General features: G+C 53.3%; 1 protein-coding gene across 4 annotated transcripts in view; it reads right to left on the bottom strand.

The window, feature by feature from the left end:
* The window catches only part of LGR6 (leucine rich repeat containing G protein-coupled receptor 6), a 203,903-nt gene that overhangs the window by 26,467 nt on the left and 158,110 nt on the right, over window positions 1-19,326 (bottom strand). For all 4 annotated transcript variants that reach the window (XM_075121912.1, XM_048826916.2, XM_048826917.2 and 1 more), the window contains 6 exons: window positions 9,709-9,777; window positions 6,826-6,897; window positions 5,496-5,567; window positions 4,273-4,341; window positions 3,426-3,497; window positions 487-552 (listed from right to left, as the gene is read on the bottom strand). In XM_075121912.1, the coding sequence (XP_074978013.1) occupies window positions 487-552; window positions 3,426-3,497; window positions 4,273-4,341; window positions 5,496-5,567; window positions 6,826-6,897; window positions 9,709-9,777 (420 nt within the window). The remainder of the gene's footprint in view (window positions 1-486; window positions 553-3,425; window positions 3,498-4,272; window positions 4,342-5,495; window positions 5,568-6,825; window positions 6,898-9,708; window positions 9,778-19,326) is intronic.

Consider the following 19,326-nt stretch of genomic DNA (forward strand, 5'->3'; position numbering starts at 1 on the left):
GGGATGCTCAGATGGGGAATTAAACTTTGTATGAAGGTAAAGCAGAGCTCAATGCAATCAAGCCCTTCTTTCTCCTCTTGGGGCTGGGATCTCTCCAGAGAAAGCTCCTTGTGGGGTAAGTTCTTTGGGGCAGGGAGCAGCTCCTTGTTCTATGTTTGTACAGCCCCTAGCACAACGGGCCTTGGTCCATGGCTGGGGCGACTATTCCACATAATAATACAAATTCTCAGTGCTTCCTGGATGGTGCTGGGCCCTTAGCACAGCCTCTCTCTTGCTTATTTCAGGGGATCTGGGTCCAGTGAACTGAACTTTTTACCCCCAGCATGGATTTGAGTCCTGGCAAAAGCCCGGCTGAGTTTTTATCTCCTTGGAACTGGATCTCCCAAGCCTTGCTCAGTCCCTCCTCAGAGCTAGGATCACCTCACTATCACCAAGAGGGCCCCTGTCCCCGAACCAAGCTTTGAATGAAGGAATCTCTTGACTCACATTTCTTCCAGCTGCTGGCACCTGTGGAAACTGGGCAGCTCCTCGATTTGATTGTGCGAGAGTTCGCTGTGGGAAAGGAATGCCACAGACATGGCAGGAGATTAAGAGCAAAGCAAGCCATCCTGAGAGCATTCTTGGAAAGTAGATATTGCGAAGGAGGGGAGTGGACTGACCTCGGGCCGTGCAGCTGGGGAAAGCAAGAAACCCCAGCACAGAGGCATATCCGCTCAGCGCACACCTGACACTTGGCACTGATTTCCTCGTTCATTTCCTTGCATTATGCACGGATTGCTCAATGGCTCACCGGCTAACCCAGCCCCAGCACAGCTCCATCAATCCCAGCCACATGCGAGCCACTTCTACCGCTGGGGATTGGCTTCTCTTGAGGGGAAGGGCTGCGCAGCTCTCCCCACCCAGCCCCCGCCACAGGGACTTGTGCATGTCAAGGCTCCCCTCCTGCCCCTGTGGATGGCTGAGCACTGCAGATGCACTTTCAGAGGCCAGGAGACATGTTAGCTCACAGGGTAGTCGGGCTTTCTCCTCCCTGGCACTGCACGTGCAACGAGCTGCACCATCGGCCTGATCCTGGTGTTTAGCCCTTCTCTTGGAAGACGCCATGTTCAGTGTTTCATTACAGCCAGTGCAGGATGTTCCTGCCTGTCAGCTGCAGCTCCCCCATCCGGGGGGGGGGTTAAAACATGACCCCCCCCCAAGTCCTTGCTGTGCCATCTGTGCCCCACACTGCACCAGTGAGCAAGCGTTTGTCCACAACTTTGGGGGGAGGGATAGCTCAGTGGTTTGAGGATGGGCCTGCTAAACCCAGGCTTGTGAGTTCAATCCCTGAGGGGGCCATTTAGGGATCTGCAGCAAAAATGGGGATTGGTCCTGCTTTGAGCAGGGGGTTGGACTAGATACCTCCTGAGGTCCCTTTCAACCCTGATATTCTATAAACCTCCCACCCCCCCGCACAACTGTTAGTCCTTATACTTTGTATTTCTATGGCACCATCCAGCCCAGAATCTTAAAGCACTTTACAAACATTAACTATGCCTCCTGTGAGCTACTGTCCCCACTGTACAGGTGGGGAAACTGAGGCATAGAGTGATGAAGTGACTTGCCCAGGGATGTACAGTCAGTGACAGAGCCAGGCACAAAGTCCCTGAGTCCTGACTCCTAGCAGGTTCAATTCTTACTTCAGCCACAGGCTTCCAGTGTGACCTTGGGGCAGTCCTAGAATCATAGAATCATAGAATATCAAGGTTGGAAGGGACCTCAGGAGGTCATCTAGTCCCACCCCCTGCTCAAAGCAGGACCAACCCCAACTAAATCATCCCAGCCAGGGCTTTGTCAAGCCTGACCTTAAAAACCTCTAAGGAAGAAGATTCCACCACCTCCCTAAGGAACCCATTCCAGTGCTTCACCACCCTCCAACTGAAAAAGTTTTCCTAAAGAGTCACTTAGATGGGGCCTCAGTTCCCGATCTGTACAATGGGGCTAATACCGCTGTCCTGCGTCACAGGGATGTGTGACGATAAATACATTAAAGATTGTGAGGTGCTCAGATACCACGGCGATGGGGGCCAGAGAAGTACCTTAGAGAGAGATCTAGTCTCCTGCTTTAACCACTAGACAACGCTACCATGCCACACAGACATTGACCCTTGCTTTTGCCTGACCTGCGATCACTATAAAAAAGGTATATTTTTAACAGCCATTCTGTCTCCCATCAATAATGAATCGAATTAACGCTCTCAGGCCGAGAAAAGGCACAAGGGAAAATATGAGAGAAAGAGGCAAAACCATCCAGTTCACAGAGGAGAGGAAAGCATGACTGGTAAAGCAGGTCAAAAAAATTCCATCCAAACAGTTTTTCAACTGAAAGTGCGGTTTTGACTAAATGAAAATTTTCACAAAAAGTCTCTGCTTTCCATGGACAGTTTGGAACCCTTTTTTAAAAAAAAAAAAAAATCCCCAAATACCCGAAGACTGAAACAATTTGGCCAAAACCTAATTTTTTTGATTCCGAATTGCTACCCCGGTGCCTCCTGGAAGTTTGAGGTCAATTGCCTGATGCTCCCATTCTCCTCTGTGATCTGTGTTCCCTTGCCAGACTAGGTCTCCCGGAGTTCACCCTAGCCAGGGTCTCCCAGGATACACCACAGCGGCTCAACAAGAAAGGAGACCAGGGTGCATCATGGAAAATGTAGTCTGGCCGAAGAGACCGGCCCATAGAGGAGAACAGCATCAGCACTACAATCCCATGTGGCACCTTGGCAGCATTTCCAAATCAAATTTTAATTATTTTTTTTTGTCAACCTTTTTTCCACTGAATATGTTCAGTTTTCAATTTTTTTTGCCAAAAAGTTGACATTTTCCATGGGGAAAAAACCCCCCACTTTCCAACCAGCTCTGGTGATCGCATCAGGAAAGACTTAGGGACAGATCCCCCTCTCATGGACACCAGTGTCACACTGTTGCTGGGGTCACTTCTGATTTACACCAGGTAAGCGAGAGGTGACTCAGGCCCAGACACCCTTAATCAGTGGTGCATTGCAGGCACACAGGGGGAGGCCTTGCTCCGCCAGGCGTTGTGGCTTGTGGGGCTCAGAGACCTGGGTTTGTTTGGTGCAATGCCTTGGGCAAAGCGGGTAGGATTCCCCCCAGCCCTGCAGTTGGTGTGCCATTGGCACCTGGGCAAAGCAGGGGCAAGACATGGCCATGCTGACTTGGTAGCACTTCGCACCCGCTCCACTCCGCCCTGACACTGTGGCGAATAGCACACAAAGCTGCCGAGCAGAGAGAAGTCAATCCCAGCGGGTGTCTTATTAGCTAATGTCCCGGAGCCCAGAGCTGCCCCACTGGGCGCTGTGCTGGGATCAGACAAGCAAACCAAAGAATGGGGCAGTGAAATCCGGTGGAGAAGCGCGTGAGTTACTCACAGGACTCGGAGGCTGGGCAGCTGCTGGCACATTCCTCTGGGAAGCAAACGGATCCCTGCCCGGGTCAAGGTCCTGGGGGCGTGAAGGAGACAGAAGGGGCGACTGAGAAGCTGGCATGCAGAGAGCCCAGCCCTCGCTGAGGGAGGACAGAGCAAATGAAAGAGCAAAGCACATGGTGAGAAATTAAAGGTGACTTGGTAAGAGGGAGGAAGGACCCTGCACTGGGCTGGGGGAAGGGAGGGACAAGTTCAACATGCCCCATGGCTCACGGATTGCTTGGTTCTACACCTAATCTGCCAATGGGCTTCTCCTTGGAGACTGTGGAAGGGGAATGTGCTGGTCCCACAGACATCCCCAGAGCACCCTCCATCCGGGGATCAGGGCTGTGCTCTGCCACTGGGGTTGGTAGTGGGGGAATCTGAGGCCCTGCGGAAACGGTGGGAGGTTCTGCAGTGTCAGCAGGGTCTCTGTCCGTGGAGCTCTCCGATCTGCCGCAGACCCCCCTTCCCCGGGGGAATGACGTGGTAGCACTGGGACTGAACGGTTGGTGCGGGATATGATTTCTGGAGGACCATGTGCGTAGCTGGCTTCACAGACCAAGTCGGGGGGAGGTAGCGAGCCAGAGACCACAGTGGCAAAGAGACACGTGGAGGGCAAAGGTGGGGGACTCCAGGAGGAGCTATGGGGAGCAGCCGCAGAGAGGAGCCTCCAGGATAGGCAGTGGAGTTTCCCGTGGCGTCTAAGACCCTGCACTGCAGAGCTTGGTAAACGCTCTCTCCTCCAAGCCCGTGCCCAAGCCCGGAAGGAACATCACGAGGAACGTGGAAGAGGGCGACTTGCCACTCACAGAATTTCGAGGCTGGTGGTTCCTTTAAGGTCTGGGAATTCTCTGATGTCTGTTGCTCCGTTCAGTGACCTGCAGAGAAGGATGGACAAGCTCAGGGGGGGTCGTATGGAAGATGGGCAGAGCAAACTGGAAGGAGCGAGGGCAGGTGCTGGAGCTTCCGAATCCCCCCTTCTCCCAAAAGCTTTGGCAGCTGACAAGCGGTGGCCCAAGCCTAGCTAGGAAGGTGGGAAGCACTGCCATGCCGGACGACACCTCTCCCAGGAGCGTGTCACTGCTGGCTGGGGTGTGGAGCAGGGAACAGATGCATTGAACCAGGGACTCGGGCGTTTACCCCCCAGGAAACTTGGCAGGGTCCCACCCACCCCCTCCAAACCCTGACATTCTTGGCAAATTGCTTCCAACAACAACAAAATGATGGTAGGGGATCGCCTCCAAGCTCCCCGGTGCCTTTATCCCAGGGAGCTAAAGAACGCTGCGTGGTTCTTGTTAGAAGTTATTTTATTAGCTGGAGCATATAACTATGCACCCAGTGGCTTTATGAGGCTTGTAAAGAGAGCACGTCTGAGGTTACCTCTGCCACGGGTCCATCTGCCGTGCACCAACTGAGGAGGACTGGCTGCAAAACACCCCATGTGCAGGCCTGGCTGGTCAAGAAGATGCACCACACAATGGCAAGTGGCGCCAGAGGAGATGCAGGCTAATGCCTGTCCGTGCATTTCCAGTTGTGACACACTGCTATGGCAATGCATTACTGTGTGTCTGTTCTGTGAGCCGCTGTCCCCGTGAAGCCTCTGCCTGGCAGCATGGTATTGCCAGGGCCGGGCAGCGCTGCACAGTGGTGTGAGACTCGGCGCACGGAGAATGCAGCAAGTTAAGGAGCATCTGCAGCTCAAGCGGGGCCGTGGCAGGAAGCACACCGATGTCTGGTGAGTGGGATGGTTCTCCAGAGAGGTGCAGAGACACCGCAGAGTCCTGGGGGGCTAGCACCCAGGCCCTGCCATGCTTGCAGGAGGCCCCTCTCAGAACGGTTGCTCTGAGTGACTGTGGACACCTGGGTCATTAACATGGGCCATGCAGAGCTCTGCCAAGATCCCCTGGTGAAGGTACTTCCAGACACGAGGGCTTGGACAGCAAAGGGGGATGGAAGACGCTTAGTCTGCTGGCCCCGGAAGCTTGGATTGCCAGTTGCATTACCTCTCTAAGGACCTGAGTGATGAACTTACAGAGTGTGCAGCTTTGACAAGAACTGGAATGCGGACTGTCCAACAAACTGGATGGGATTGTCATAAAAATGGCTGCAAAGGAGACAAATACCCAGCTTAGGTTACCCTGTGCGGACTGGAGGACATGCTAGCATTAGTCCAAAGCAGCGGAAGCGACTAGGAATGAGCTATGCAAGAGATTCTGGCATCCTCGTGGTGAGCCCACCTGCTCCAGATCATTCCTGCCTATGCTACAGGCTCCAACCCAGGCTGGGCATTGAAGGGAGGCCCCGGGGTAAGCGCTCTGCAGCCCTGGCTTTGCCTGCTGGGCTGCAGGTGCCTCCATGAAGTCCCATCACTGCTCTGAGCCACGACTGGAAGGTGCATGGCGCAATGGAGCTGCTCCCCTGTTAAATCAAACTGCTGCGCGTGCCGCGTAGAACGGGGCTGAGGGTCGCGTTGTTTGGCTCTGATTGTATTTTCCCATCCCTCAGAGCGGAGCAGTGCCCCGTGTCACCCGCTGTCCCCTCCACCGCCAGAAGGTGGGATTCCCCCGTGTGACGTACAGCATCAGCCTGTCAGAGCTTCCACCAATTCATCGCCAAAAGTGGGATGGGGAAACCAGAGGGAGGAAGTGCCTGGAAAACCTGCAGGGTAGGACAGGAGTGGTGCCGGCAGCCCTCTGCATCTACAAACGTAGATGTCACCGTACTGGTCGGTGGTGATCGTGGCCTGCTGAACTGGCTTGGCTCAGCTCTCCCTAGCCGCGTCCCAGGCTCGCAGCTACAGCTATTACAAACAAGTTCCAAGCATGGGCTCTAAGCATCACCGTGGGCTAACATCTGGGCAGGCATGGAGAAACCCCTCCACCGCTGTGTGTTACACACAGCAATACCACTGCTGTATAAATGATCTGTTCATCTCTCCGCCGCTCTAAGGGCTTCATGTGAGACTGGAGCCATCAGAGCTGGGGTTGGTGGGACACATGGGAAAAAGAGGGGGTCAGAGGACAGGAGGGAGGGGGAGGCATAGCTCAGTGGTTTGAGCATTGGCCTGCTAAACCCAGGGTTGTGAGCTCAGTCCTTGAGGGGGCCATTTAGGGATCTGGGGCAAAAATTGGGGACTGGTCCTGCTTTGAGCAGGGGGTTGGACTACATGACCTCCTGAGGTCTCTTCCAACCCTGATATTCTATGAGGGGAAGAACTAAGAGACAAACCTTCATCTTACATTAGGGTCCTTCTTTCATCACATCCCACCCTCCGCAGCACATGCATGTCAGATTACGACCCTAGGAAATGATGGAGATCCCCTGTATAGAATGAAGTAGGAAAGCTGGTTCACATTGCTTACATGGTTTGGAGTAAAGGATTCCCAACAAATGCCTTCTCTGGAATAGCCTTTATGTTGTTGTTATGGAAGCCCCTGTTGGAAGAGAAAGGCCAGGATGTGACTGGGTCAGAAGATGGGAAAGGAAAACCCCTTAAAAGAGGTAGAGGATTTGAAACACAGAGGGGATGCACAGAGTTATAGATTCTGAGGCCAGAAGGGACCATTGCGATCATCTCACCTGACATAGGTCAGAGAACGTCCCTACTATGATCCCTAGAGCAGAGCTTTTAGAAAGACACCCCACCTCGATTTAAAAATGGCCGCTGATGGAGACTCCACCATGACCCTTAGGATGGGGTCAGAGCCTTAGACGTGGTCCATACTTAAAATTAGATTGACCTCACTCTGCCGCTCAGGGCTGTGCAAAATTTTGCACCCTGTGCTGGTTGTGTAGCCGCGGCTAGCTGATGGAAGAATTCTGTCAGCTGAGCTACCCCCTTCTCAGGGAGGGGGACTAGCTCCATCAAGGGAAAACCCCTTCTGTTAACGCAGGGTGCTCCAGGGGCCCATCTGTAGCGCAGACTCACCCGTAGACTCTGTCTCACCCGTAATGCTACTGAAACGAATGTAGAAGGCGCATCATCGACTGCCCTGCTCCATCAGACCTGTGGCCTGGTTGGCCTAGCCCCGCTCAGGTTGAGTAGCATGGCCTGCCAGGAATAGCACCACTGAAGACAGTGGGATTACTCCTGGATCAAGGGGGCTGTTAAATATAGGGAAGAGTGTCCGATTCTGGGAGCACAATGAAAGGAATGGGCCCATTTTATGCCACCTTACCTAGCCAAGGATTTTAGGTTCTTTAAAAAGTCTCACCATTACGTCTGCCCAACTTTTAACTACGTTTGCAGCCTGTTCGTGGGACGGCTGGCTTGATGCAGGGCTGGCCATAGCACTTCCTGGCCATGCCCAGGAAATGGTTTGCCTCCCACCTTGTCACAGATTGGATCAAGCCCAGGAAAGACCCCTGTGATCCTCCGCTCTGCCCTCCGGCTTAACGCAAGCCAGAGACGCCCACCCAAGGAGTCCTGCGCTGAGCCCAGCGTTGTGTGGCGGAGCTAGAGCAGATCATCGAGAGGGAAACAGCCCCTGAGCGATGGTCAATCCACACATCCCTCGGGAACCCGTTTCAATGGTTAATTCCCCCTAGGTGCCTCTTGTTTCCACTCTGATTTCAGCTTCCAGCTGTTGGCTTCAGCTCTGCCTTTAGGTCTACTATGAGCGATCTTCTTCCTACCCAGGGACTTCTTCTTCCTCCGGCCAAGCAAAAAACCCTCTGTCTCCCACCCAACCCCTCCTCAAAATACTAACGGGGCTGCCTCTTGTCCCCATGCCCGCACTCTACATCACCACGAATGAGCAGCACAGCCTCAGGGTCGATAAATAACCAGGGAGCCCCAGCTCCCTGCAAAATGGGCTTGTCCCTGTCTCAGGGCCCATCCCTGGCACTTGCATGGACAATAGTTCTGCGCCCTTGTGGAGCCACTGACCAGCTAAGCTGGTGACCCTGCCAGCAGGCTGGGTTGAGCGCATACACTCCCCTTGTCCTGCCGGCCAGTGATGTGGCCACCATGGCCTCCCTGAAGCCACTCAGCGAGCAGCCCCTCTCGCCGGCTCTCCCGCACATTGGCAGGTATATGTGCAGATAGTGAGTCTGGGCATGGGTGTGACTGGTGCGGCCGAGAGGGGGCTGGCATAGCAGAGGGGCACTAGACTGTCGCAGGGGAAGACAAAGAACGGAGCGGGCGACATAGAGCAGGAGTAGGCGTGGCAGGAGGAGAGTGGGGGTGGAAGGTGCTTGGGGTAAGAGGGAGGAGAAAGGGAGGAAAAGGAAAAAAGGGCACAATCTCACAGATCACGCTAACGGTAGGAACAGGCCGCCGCACCCTGCCACGGCTCTCGGCAGCCAAAGGTCGCTCCCAGGCCTGGTGCTGAGAGGGGCAGACACAAATGTGTGACAGGCTACACAGGCGAGGCGTGTGTCCAAACAGCACAGGAAGGACCCTTGTTGTATGTTAATCGGGGATGGGCCATATTGATCCTTTCCCCGGATCCGCCAGTCGGAGGGGAGCAAGCCACGAGAAGGGTCCCATGTGCGGTGTAGACACCCAGAGTCTGTGGGTGCTAGAGGAGGCTGTAGGTGCTGCTGGGGCTGAGAATAGCAGCTACCACAGGGGGTTGCCTTATAAACACCAGGCTAACTCCACGGGTACGCTGCCTCTATGGGCCCGATCCTGGAGGTGGACGTCAGTGAGAGTTGGGGCTCTAAACAAGTCTCAGTGGGTGAGTTGCACAGTGGGGGAGGGACTGGGGGGGGTCAGTCACAACAGCTTAGGGTCTTATCCAAACCCTACTGATGTCAACGGTGCATCTCCCACTTACAGGAGGTCCTGTAAGGGATGATCTGGTGGTTCCTTCTGGCCCTAAACTCTATGGCTGTAATGGGCTTTGGCTCGGGTCCTTAGCCAGGCCTACCAGGAGGCCGAGGCCAGTCAGCGCTGGGGAGCTGCGAGGCCGGGGGGAGTGCGCCTCCTCGTCTCCCGGCTCCATGTGGGCTCTCCTTGGTGGTCCCCCCACCCTGCATTCTGCCAGAGGCCACATCTGTTTAAACTCATCACCGTTGGCCGGCTGGTGTCATGACTTCTAGAAATGCTCTTTCCACGCTAATGAGGCCCCGTGAAGCATGTGTTGCCACGGTGGGGTGGAATGAGCTATTTTAATGGGGATCGCAGAGACGGTAGGGAGGAGTTTGGAGGCTGCTCTCCCCAGCTCAGGCCATGCGTGGCCCTTTATGGGTTACTATCTTGTCGACAATTCAGTTGGAATGCAGTAAATAAGAAATCTCACAGCTCCTGTAGCCGGCCTAGCGTCCTGATGGCTACCGGGAATTCCAGCAGCTTGTTATAGTTCAGGTCCCTGAAAGAAAGAGAGGGAAAGCATTCATTAAGGCCGCTGTAGGAGCTCAGCGGAGCATGTCCGTGCTCTGAAGGGATGGAAACTTGGTTATTAAGCATCAGAGATGGCTGTTTCCAGCTGTGCCGATCCAGCCACCAACGTCTGGAAACAACACACATTCCTGCCACAGGAATATTCCCAGCTAGGGGCATTGTCAGGCATGGGCCAGACCGGGCTCTGGCTGCCTAGAAGATGTGACTGTCTGGAATCCTCAGCCTCTCACCCCCGACCCCACAACAGTCCTCAGCGTTGGCCCGAGTTGGGCTCATTCACTATCTTCACTTTGTCCGCTCCCCACCCTGGAGTCTCACTCTCACATACTATTGTAGTTATAGCCATTTGCCGCATGTCCTGGGGGGGCCACATCTGAGCATGTTTACAAAAACAAGATACAAACAGCAGCTGCCGTTCCATGGGCCTCGGGGAAGGGCCACCGCTCTGATCCCCATCTCCCAGCCACCAAATGTGGCGCGCAAGAAGGAGGAGGGGATTCCAGAACAGGGGGCCGCCCAGCGGGAATGCTCTGCCGCTCGCCCCCAGGTGCTCAGCCCAGCTAGCTGTAGCTGCCCTGATGGAGCAGGCTCTGGGCATTAACTCCTGATGGTCATGCTTTTGGGACGGGGATTGGACATCCTGGACTGAATGCGGAGGTGATGCACAAGGTTTGGGCGGGGGGGGGGGGGGGGGTTAGACTCCTGGGGAGCTACTGACACTTGGTGTGCACAGGAGGGGAAGTCAGTGTAACTGGCTCGCAGAGGCGCTAGATGGAACTTACAGCAGGGGGGTGGTTTCCTTTAGCTCGCACCTTCCTACATCTTCCGGTTAGCTGCTCATCTTGCTACGCTCTCCCGACCCTCTCATCACGTGAGATGCCCCATCTTACCCTCCCTGGGCATCCGAGTGGCAGTTTGAGCGGTGATGTGGGAGGGAGAGATGCAGATTAAATGGTGGCCGGCGGTTAAGACTCTAATTGGGTCTGAACTGGTGTTGCACATGTTGGGGGGAAGGACTAAGGTATAGTCACACCAGCTTAGTGGCTGATCCAACTCTGCTGACATCAATGGAGAGTCCTGCATTGACTTCAATGAGCTTTGGCTCACTTAGACTCAGATCCATTTCATACATCTTCTGGGGACCCCTCTACCAGTCCATCCTGTCCCACCCATGCCAGGTCCATGCCCTGTTCCAACTCCCTGCTGAAGCTGAGGTTGCCTCAATCACAATGGGAAGAGAGTGGGGGTTGGGGTGGCTAGCAAAGGTGCCCAAGACAGGAGCAAATTCTGCCTCTGGAGAGGGGAGTCTGTCCTAGCATTTCAACTCTGGCAATGGGGCTTCAATGCAGTTGATACTCTCCATGGAGACGCAGTTTCACCTTGAGATGGTACAATCCAGTCCTACTGATCCCTTATGGGCCAGGGCACCAAGAGACCGCGCTGAAGGTCGCACTTAGCATTGCAAGGCATGCATATCACGGCACTCCTTTCTACTGGCAGGTAACTCAGTGAATTTTAAGAGGTGAATCCCTTGGAACATTAGAGGAATTACTGGCTCCTGCAGATTACTGTGTAATTACACGTAATCGTTCCCAAAGTAATTACATCGAACCTGGATTGTGGGTTACAAGAGAAAAAGAACCATGAATTTACAGCAATGAGATGGTATTTGCTGCCTAATTACCTGCTAACTCCCACCCCCTGGGTCCTCACCGGGTAATTACCCTCTAATTCTCCCCTGTCCCCGCCCCTACATGGTAATTACCCCATAATTCTCCTCTGAGCCGCACCCCTACATGATAATTACCCTGTAACTCCCCCCTGTTCCCGCCCCTACGTGGTAATGACCCTGTAACTCCCCCCTGGCCCTGCCCCTACATGGTAATTACCCTGCAACTCCCTCTGGCCCTGCCCCTACATGGTAATTACCCTGTAACTCCCCCCTGGCCCTGCCCCTACCTGGTAATTCCCTGTCCCAATCTAGGATATCCGGCCAGCTTGTACTTGTGACAGTGTACAAAGTGTACAAAGTGACCCAAGCCTGACTCAGTGACATGGAAAAGAAAAGAATGAAAATAGCCTAAAAATTCCTTAATCCTGGCATCCTCATCCCTTCCTACAGGACTCACCGCTGTCCCTGCTGCCTGTAGGCTGACCAGAAGTCCCGTTTTTAAAGGGACATTCCTTGGGGACTTTTTCTTATATAGGCGCCTATTACCGCCCACCCCCTGTCCTGTTTTTTCGCAGTTGCTATCTGGTCACCCTAGCTGCCTGAGACAATCAAGGGCCCGCGGCTGGGCTAATGCTTTCCACCTTCTTGTCATGTTTACAAGTCTATCCTGAGCTGCATGGGTGGGGATCCAACTGGACTCCCTGAAAGCTACCTACATGAACCAAGGGGAGGCTACACATGACGATGCTATCCCTAAGTCTGAACCACACTGGGTCAATTAAGAGAGCTCCCTTGTCAATAAAGGATGGGTTGGTTTGACCCATTAAAGCCGGACATTGAGCTCATGGGTCAGTACGTGTGACGGGTCAGTTTCTCCATCAAGTCTGCTCCAGGTAATCTGTCCAGGATTAAGTGGGCTGACTCTGTTGCTCATACAACTTGTTATTGGGGGTGAGGGGGGGGGGGGAAGCATTACCTGTTATCCGACCCATGGTACTTCGCTGGCCTCTATCACCAGAGTATCTGAGCACCTCAGAGCCATTACTATATTTACCCTCACACAGCCCCCTGCGGCAGGGCTACTGCCACCATTGCGCATACAGCGAAACTGAGGCCCGGAGCGGCCAAGGGGCTTGCCCAAGGTCACATGGGACCTCTATGGCCCAGCAGGCACCAGTACCCAAGTCTCCCAAATTCTATGCTAGTGCTCTAGCCAGCGGACAAGCCTACCACTCTCACTTAAACAGTTTCAGCCCACCAATAAGGGAGCTGAGCCAATACCATGTGGCTTATGTGGCCAATCACGTATCATGGAAAACAAATAGGGAGGGGTTCCCCACTGGGCAACAGACAGCACAAGGCCGAGCCACCGCTTCAGTCCTGCTCCAGCCTTTGCAGGTCCTAAGTGGTGGCTAAGCCCCTACACAGGGGTGAGTTTCACCCCCATGAGCAGCTGGTATATTTATGAGCAGTCCACAGGAGGAAAACGCTTCCCAGCAGAAACCAGGCTTGGCTCCCGGATGAGTCACTAGCAGAAAAAAGCACCTTAATTCACAGCCAATATAATTTGCAAGGAATAATTCAACAAGCTCTAATATTTGCTCCCTCTCTTGCTCTGAAATTGCATTTCCTTTCCAATATATTTCCCTCTCAGGCAGACTATTACACAGGCTCCCTTCTCTTTCATCAGCAGACTAAACATTTTGTTTGCACATCAATGTGTCTGCAAGTATGTACAGGAATCGTTCCTCCCGAATAAATACACCCTTTCTTCCCAGCACTGCAGGCATCTCCGGACTCCCCTGTCAATACTTGGCAGATACAGGGTGTATTGTATTCAGCAGATACCTCTGGGTAGACGAGCCACCCCTGTACTCTGCCATGTATTGCGCTGTGTGGGAAGCTGAAGCAGACCCAGGTGCAATTGTGTTGTCTGACTGGTGGTAACCCTGGGCTGTCCGGGAGAGACGCTGGACTTTTCTAAAGGATCCTGCTATCTTTTGCCCCAGTGTTTCCCAAGAGCCTCCACCCTGGAAGAAGAAACCAATTGCATCAGCCTGCAGCGCTGCTATGGGGTGTTAGCAGCCTGCCCATCTCGATGTATATGTCACCCTCGCTCCTCTGGCTGGTCCATCTCTGGGATGCACCCCACTCTGGAAAACACTGATCTACACTGAGTTCCAATCCAATTCAGTGAGACCAATAAGCAGAGAGTTATTTTCACTTCCAGGAGTCTCCCCTGCCACGTGGGGCCCGTTCCCCAAGTCCTTACTCAGGCATGGCTCATGCCTTACTTCCCTAAAAAGAGCCCACCTGTAACTATTGAGAAAAATCTCTAGACTTGACTTTCAGAGAGAAGGTCGCTGGCATGGGAAACCCTGGCTGTGCTCTTGTAGGGCAAACCAGCATCCCCACTCCCCCTTGCTGGGAGTGCTGATGGGTAAGGCAACGATTTACTCACGGGTATTTTTAGTAAAAGTCACGGACAAGTCACGGGCAAGAAACAGAAAATCATGACCCATGGCCTGTCCATGACTTTTACCATAATTGCCCCTTGAATCTTGGTTGGGGGAGCTCTGGGCAGTCTGGAGTCCGCCACACTGGCCACTGCAGAAGTCACAGAGGTCGCAGGACGTCATGGAATCCGAGACTTCCGTGACCCCTGTGACCAACATAGAGCCCTACTGATGGGACGCCGATGACCTACAACGAAGGCATGAATCATATTGGCAAGAGCATTGGCCAAAGAGGACAGGTACTTCCCAGATTCCTCAGCTCAGGATCTGCAGCAGTGATGAGCCAAGCCGGAGGGAGACAATGCTGAATATTCAGCGACGCTAATTCTGTGAAGACACGGTAGGAGATCTGTCTCCATAAAGATAAGACCAGCATCTGGGGGTCAATTCCATCCCTGGTGTAACACCACTGCCTTTGTTCCGGGGATAAATTTGGCCCGTCCTGTCTTACCTGTCTTGGTTTTCCTGTGGGTGACAGAACTTGAATTCTTCTCTTGGTTTGTCTTTTGGAAAAGATGGACTGGGTGCAGCTAGGGGGAAAACCTGGCTCTAGGGGAAGTCAGTAGGCATTTCAGCATTGACTTCAGTGGGGAGTCGGTGTCACCCACAGAGTCTTTAGACTTGAAGAGGCCCTTTTTGTGGAGCCAGGATTGGGCAAAGACACTCAAGGAAGTCACGCCTGGCTACAGCACTGGGGCCTTCCCAGCTTTAATCTTCCAGGGATGCTGAGCTGTGCCTCTAAGAGGTACAGAACAGAACTTACAGCCTGAGGGGAAGGGAGTGTTTGGGGGGTGGGGGAGAGGAGGGCTGTTGAAGGTACAGGGGCCACCCCCAGGGTCACCGGCATCTCCACAGTGCTGTGTGCCATGACCTCACCCCCAGCCCCACACCAGGCTTGTGACGGGAGCCTCAGAGGGCAGCATTGTTATGGTTTCCTTCCGTTGTGCCCGTGCTGGGGGGAATCTTCCCGTGGCTGGATTCAGAGATTTTAGGGCCCCTTTATGCTCCTCCGGCCCTGTTATGTGGTGTAAAGAGAGCAGAGAAGGGAATCTCAGCCATGTTTTCTAAAAACTGATGGAAATCTAGTTCCTCCTCTCTGAGCTCAGGTACTCAGGTACCATGATGATGAGTTCAGTATAAAGACAAGAGACAGACAGAGAGATGGATGGGGTGTATGGGGATAGATAGACAGATAAATGTGGTGTATGGGGATAGATAGATAGATAGATAGATAGATAGATAGATGTGGCGTATGGGAAGAGTGAGAGAGCGATCTTGTCCTAGAGTGACTGATAACAACCGTGTCATATGAACAAACTTTATAAAACACCTTGTGAATTTGTTTTCCTCCCTCAGTATTTAAAATTTGTTCAGAAGGGTTAATAATTAGTTCTCTAAAGTTTTTTCTCATCTTCACAGCATTGGGTTCTGTCCTTGCAAAGACATGGGGAAGGCTGCAAGAGCCCATGCTTGCCACCAGGTGGCACTGTACTACAGCTGGGTGCTGCCATGGTGACCTGGGTTGGCCAAAGCCTCCCCCTTGCTCAGGGGAGGGAGAAGTGAGCCAGGTCTGCATTCAGCATCTGTGCATCGTCCACTGCATGAGCTGGGTGCTCTCTGCTGGATGGTGGGAGGCTTTCTCCTTCCAGCCCCCAGCTGGGAAAGGGGATACCATACCCACCCTGTCTGATGGGAAGATGCCGACACACCATCCCTTTCCCATCTTCCCCAGCACCATACGAGTTGAGCTCCACGTAAGGAATAAATGATACAGGCCTGACAGGAGGGTGTTTTGCCCACGATCAAGGGCTTTACAGAGCCAAATTGGCCGGCCAAGTGTTTTGGGGAATGGTGTGCAAGAGACATTATAATAAAAATACCATTTCTCTTCATCGAGCTCCAAGACACCAGCTCCAGACACCACAATTGGACTTTTAAGGTGATCATGTCTGCTCCTTTAGTTACAAACAAAACCGCTTAAAGTCACCCCCCCAACCCCCAACCCCGGCCTCCGCTGGAGCCATAGCGAGCTGGGTGGGACACTATTTAATACTCATTTTATAGAGTGCCTCTAGCTTCATATTTGCAAGATCTCAACCAACCCTGTTTACTTAGAAATAAAAGCAAATTGACATCAGCGCAGCCCTTATGTCAGACAGTAACTGCCAGGGCGACTTGAAACTGACAATGCGCAGCCTGGAACTATTAATCACTTAAAACAGGCCAGAAAAAGAGGAGGGGGGAAACAAGATAAGTGCAACTCAATTTTCTGCCTGTTACAGGCTATTAGTGGTTCCACAAAGAAAACCCAAACCAAAAATTATATGGAACTATAAATTCTTCCCTAAGCCACAAAACACCAGAGATTTGCAGCTTATACACCTGCTGGGGGAATAAGATTAGAACCTGGAGGTAAGATGTTTGCTGGTGATTTCAGTCCCCCTGCAAAGCCCGGGATGTCACTCGAACTCCCCAGGAGTCTCCTCAGCAGACCAGGATACTTGATTCGTGCGACACCAGGCACGCCTCAAGGGAGTTATGGCAGTGTGTGCATCCAACTGGCAGCTAACCAGACTGCGGGAAAATTGGGTTACCGGTGGTGCTTGCGGCACTGGTTATGGTGAGCAAATCAAGCATCACTAATTCATAGATTTAAAGCCTGAAGGGCCCATTATGATCATCTGCATAGCACAGGTGAGAGAATCTCACCTGCATCAAGCCCATAGCTTCCGGCTGAGCTTTTAGAGAGAGACACCCAATCCTGATTTAAAGAGTGAATAATAAGGAAGATTAGGATGCCAGCGCGGGTGGTCTGCCCACACCCCATTCTGGCAAGCATCAGCAAGGCTATGCTGATACAGTGCAGAGATAGTCAGTTCCACTGCTCCATAGGCTTTAGAAAAACACAAGGGGTCCCTTCAAAGTGCCAAGGCAATACAGCTCCTTGTAACAACGGGACAAACACTGCGCTGACTGCAGGTTCAGGGCCTATGCTCATTTCACAGAGGCCACCAAACCAACATCTCATGACAGCAACTTTGGGTCGCAAGCGGACACAGCTGGAGTTGAACTGGCAACCTGAAAGTAGCTCATTCCTGGACCACCCAGTCCCATTAAGCCATATTAAATTACCAGCAATGATGATGATTTCATATTTATGTTGTGGTAGCATCTAGAGGCCGCAGCTAGTTTGGGCCCCATGGTGCTGGGTGGTGAGCATAAGAACATAAGAACGGCCAGACTGGGTCAGACCAAAGGTCCATCTAGCCCAGGATCCTGTCTGCCGACAGTGGCCAGTGCCAGGTGCCCCAGAGGGAATGAACAGAGCAGGTAATCATCAAGTGATCCACCCCGTCTCCCATTCCCAGCTTCTGGCAAACAGAGGCTAGGGACACCATCCCTGCCCATCCTGGCTAATAGCCACAGATGGACCTGTCCTCCATGAACGTATCTCGTTCTTTTTTGGAACTTGCTGGCTAAAGGACAAGATATAACAGGTGCGTGAGATAAACCCAGTGGGTCAGGGTGGGAAATAGGGTAAAATAAAAAATAGCCCGTTGCCAGGTCACAACAGGGGTGGAGGGTGGGGGGTGGAACAGCGATCACAGCCCTCCCCTGCTGAGCCATTACTGAAGTCTTACATGGGCACTGGGGAAGAGGTGAATTTATCCCCCATTGGCACAAACAAAGGCTTGGTGCTGCACAAGACACAGAATGAAGGCAGCACTGGGAGGTGCTTTAGCATGTGCCGTCTGGTCTGGCTCCCTGCTTGTGGAAGAAGCGAGTCTGCAGGGGGGTGGAGAATGGAACTGGCTGTTTCTCACCTGTGCAAATGCCTTTCCCTCTACGCAGAACACAGCAAACCCCTGGCAGAGAAAGCACCCACCGTCTGGCCTTGGGGGAAACTGGTCAGAGCGCCCCAGAGCCAGCTTTTTGGCTAGCACAGAGCATTTCTTCCATCCAGGCATTTATTCTTACCAGCCTTGTTTGCCTCGCATAGAGTGTTTGAGTCACTATCCAGGGGTTTACACAGGATTGAAACTTATACTGGAGGGGGAAGGCATCTGTCTGGAGCTCCTGCCTTATACATCTCCAGCTGCTAGTCCCTCTCCATCAGGGCTCTGTTCCCTATTTAGAGATGTAGCAGTGCCCAGAATGTGTCTGCTCCAACCAGTGTTTCTGTCTCTTCTGTAACAGATGAAGGTACAGAATTAAATATGTTTTCAATTCCAACTGCTTTATTTAACAAGCTGGACATAAGCCTTTGAGAGGCAGGCTCTCATGGGGGGTCCCGCAGACACAAGCGCATAGCACTTACAAGACACAAAGGAAATTGATTGCAAAGCACAAAGCAATGGGGACCGCAGTGATTCAGCTCGCAGACTGCTGCACTCTGCCATCCAGAGGGGCGTGGGCTCAAAGCCCGACGGACAGTTGGTCATTTGTGAAAAGAGTTAGGGGCCATGGGGGCTCTAACAAACCCCTGTTTGTGCAAATTGCTAAAGAGCCGCACCCTGCACTCTGCTCAGGAGAGGAAGATCAGGGCTGCTCGGCAGTGGGGGGCTGCGGGTTGGGATTGAGGGGCACCGGTAGAGCTGGTGGGTGTGCATGCAGAACCCTGAGCTAGAGGGGGCTGTGGGGCAGGACTGAGACACTGGCAGATCGGTGCATGAAGAGCCCAGGACTAGGCTAGCAGGGGGCTGTGATTCACGACTGAGGGGCACTGGCAGAGTTGTGTGTGTGGGGAACCCAGGCCAGGGAGAGCAGAGGGGGCTGCAGTGTGGGACTGGGGGACATGGGCAGAGTTGCGGGGTAGGGAGGCAAGACTGGAGTAGCAGGGGGATTGAAGCTTAGGAGCAAGGTGCGTGGGCAGAGCTGCGTGTGCAATGGGAGATGCATGGTGGAACCTGTCTGCCCACAGCCTGCCTCTCTCTGGTGCCGCTCTAGCCTGAGCTGACTCTTCCTCCCTTTCATGGGCACCAATTCACGCTCACATCTTCTGGGAACAGAGGGCTCATTCCTCCAGCACGAGCAGCTGCCCTGACTCAGCCGCTCGTTGGCAGGCAGCGCCGAGGCCATCAGCCCGCGCAGGGCTGGAGGGGAATTCCAGGAAGATGAAGCACGGGGGACAAGGAGCCATGTCAGAGCAGCTCTGAGAGCGAAGGGCGTCTTTGGGGAGGTTGCTGGCCTTACTCCAGTCGTTATGAGAAGATCAGCAGCTGGAGAGCTGGAGGGCTGGGACAGGGTAACGCTGGGGGATGGATGGAGTAACACTGGGGAGTTGGGGATGAAGGGATGGGGCAATGCTGGGGAGTTGGGGGGATGGGAC

The sequence above is a fragment of the Caretta caretta genome, chromosome 21, assembly GCF_965140235.1.
Source record: "Caretta caretta isolate rCarCar2 chromosome 21, rCarCar1.hap1, whole genome shotgun sequence".
NCBI classification, from domain to species: domain Eukaryota; kingdom Metazoa; phylum Chordata; order Testudines; family Cheloniidae; genus Caretta; species Caretta caretta.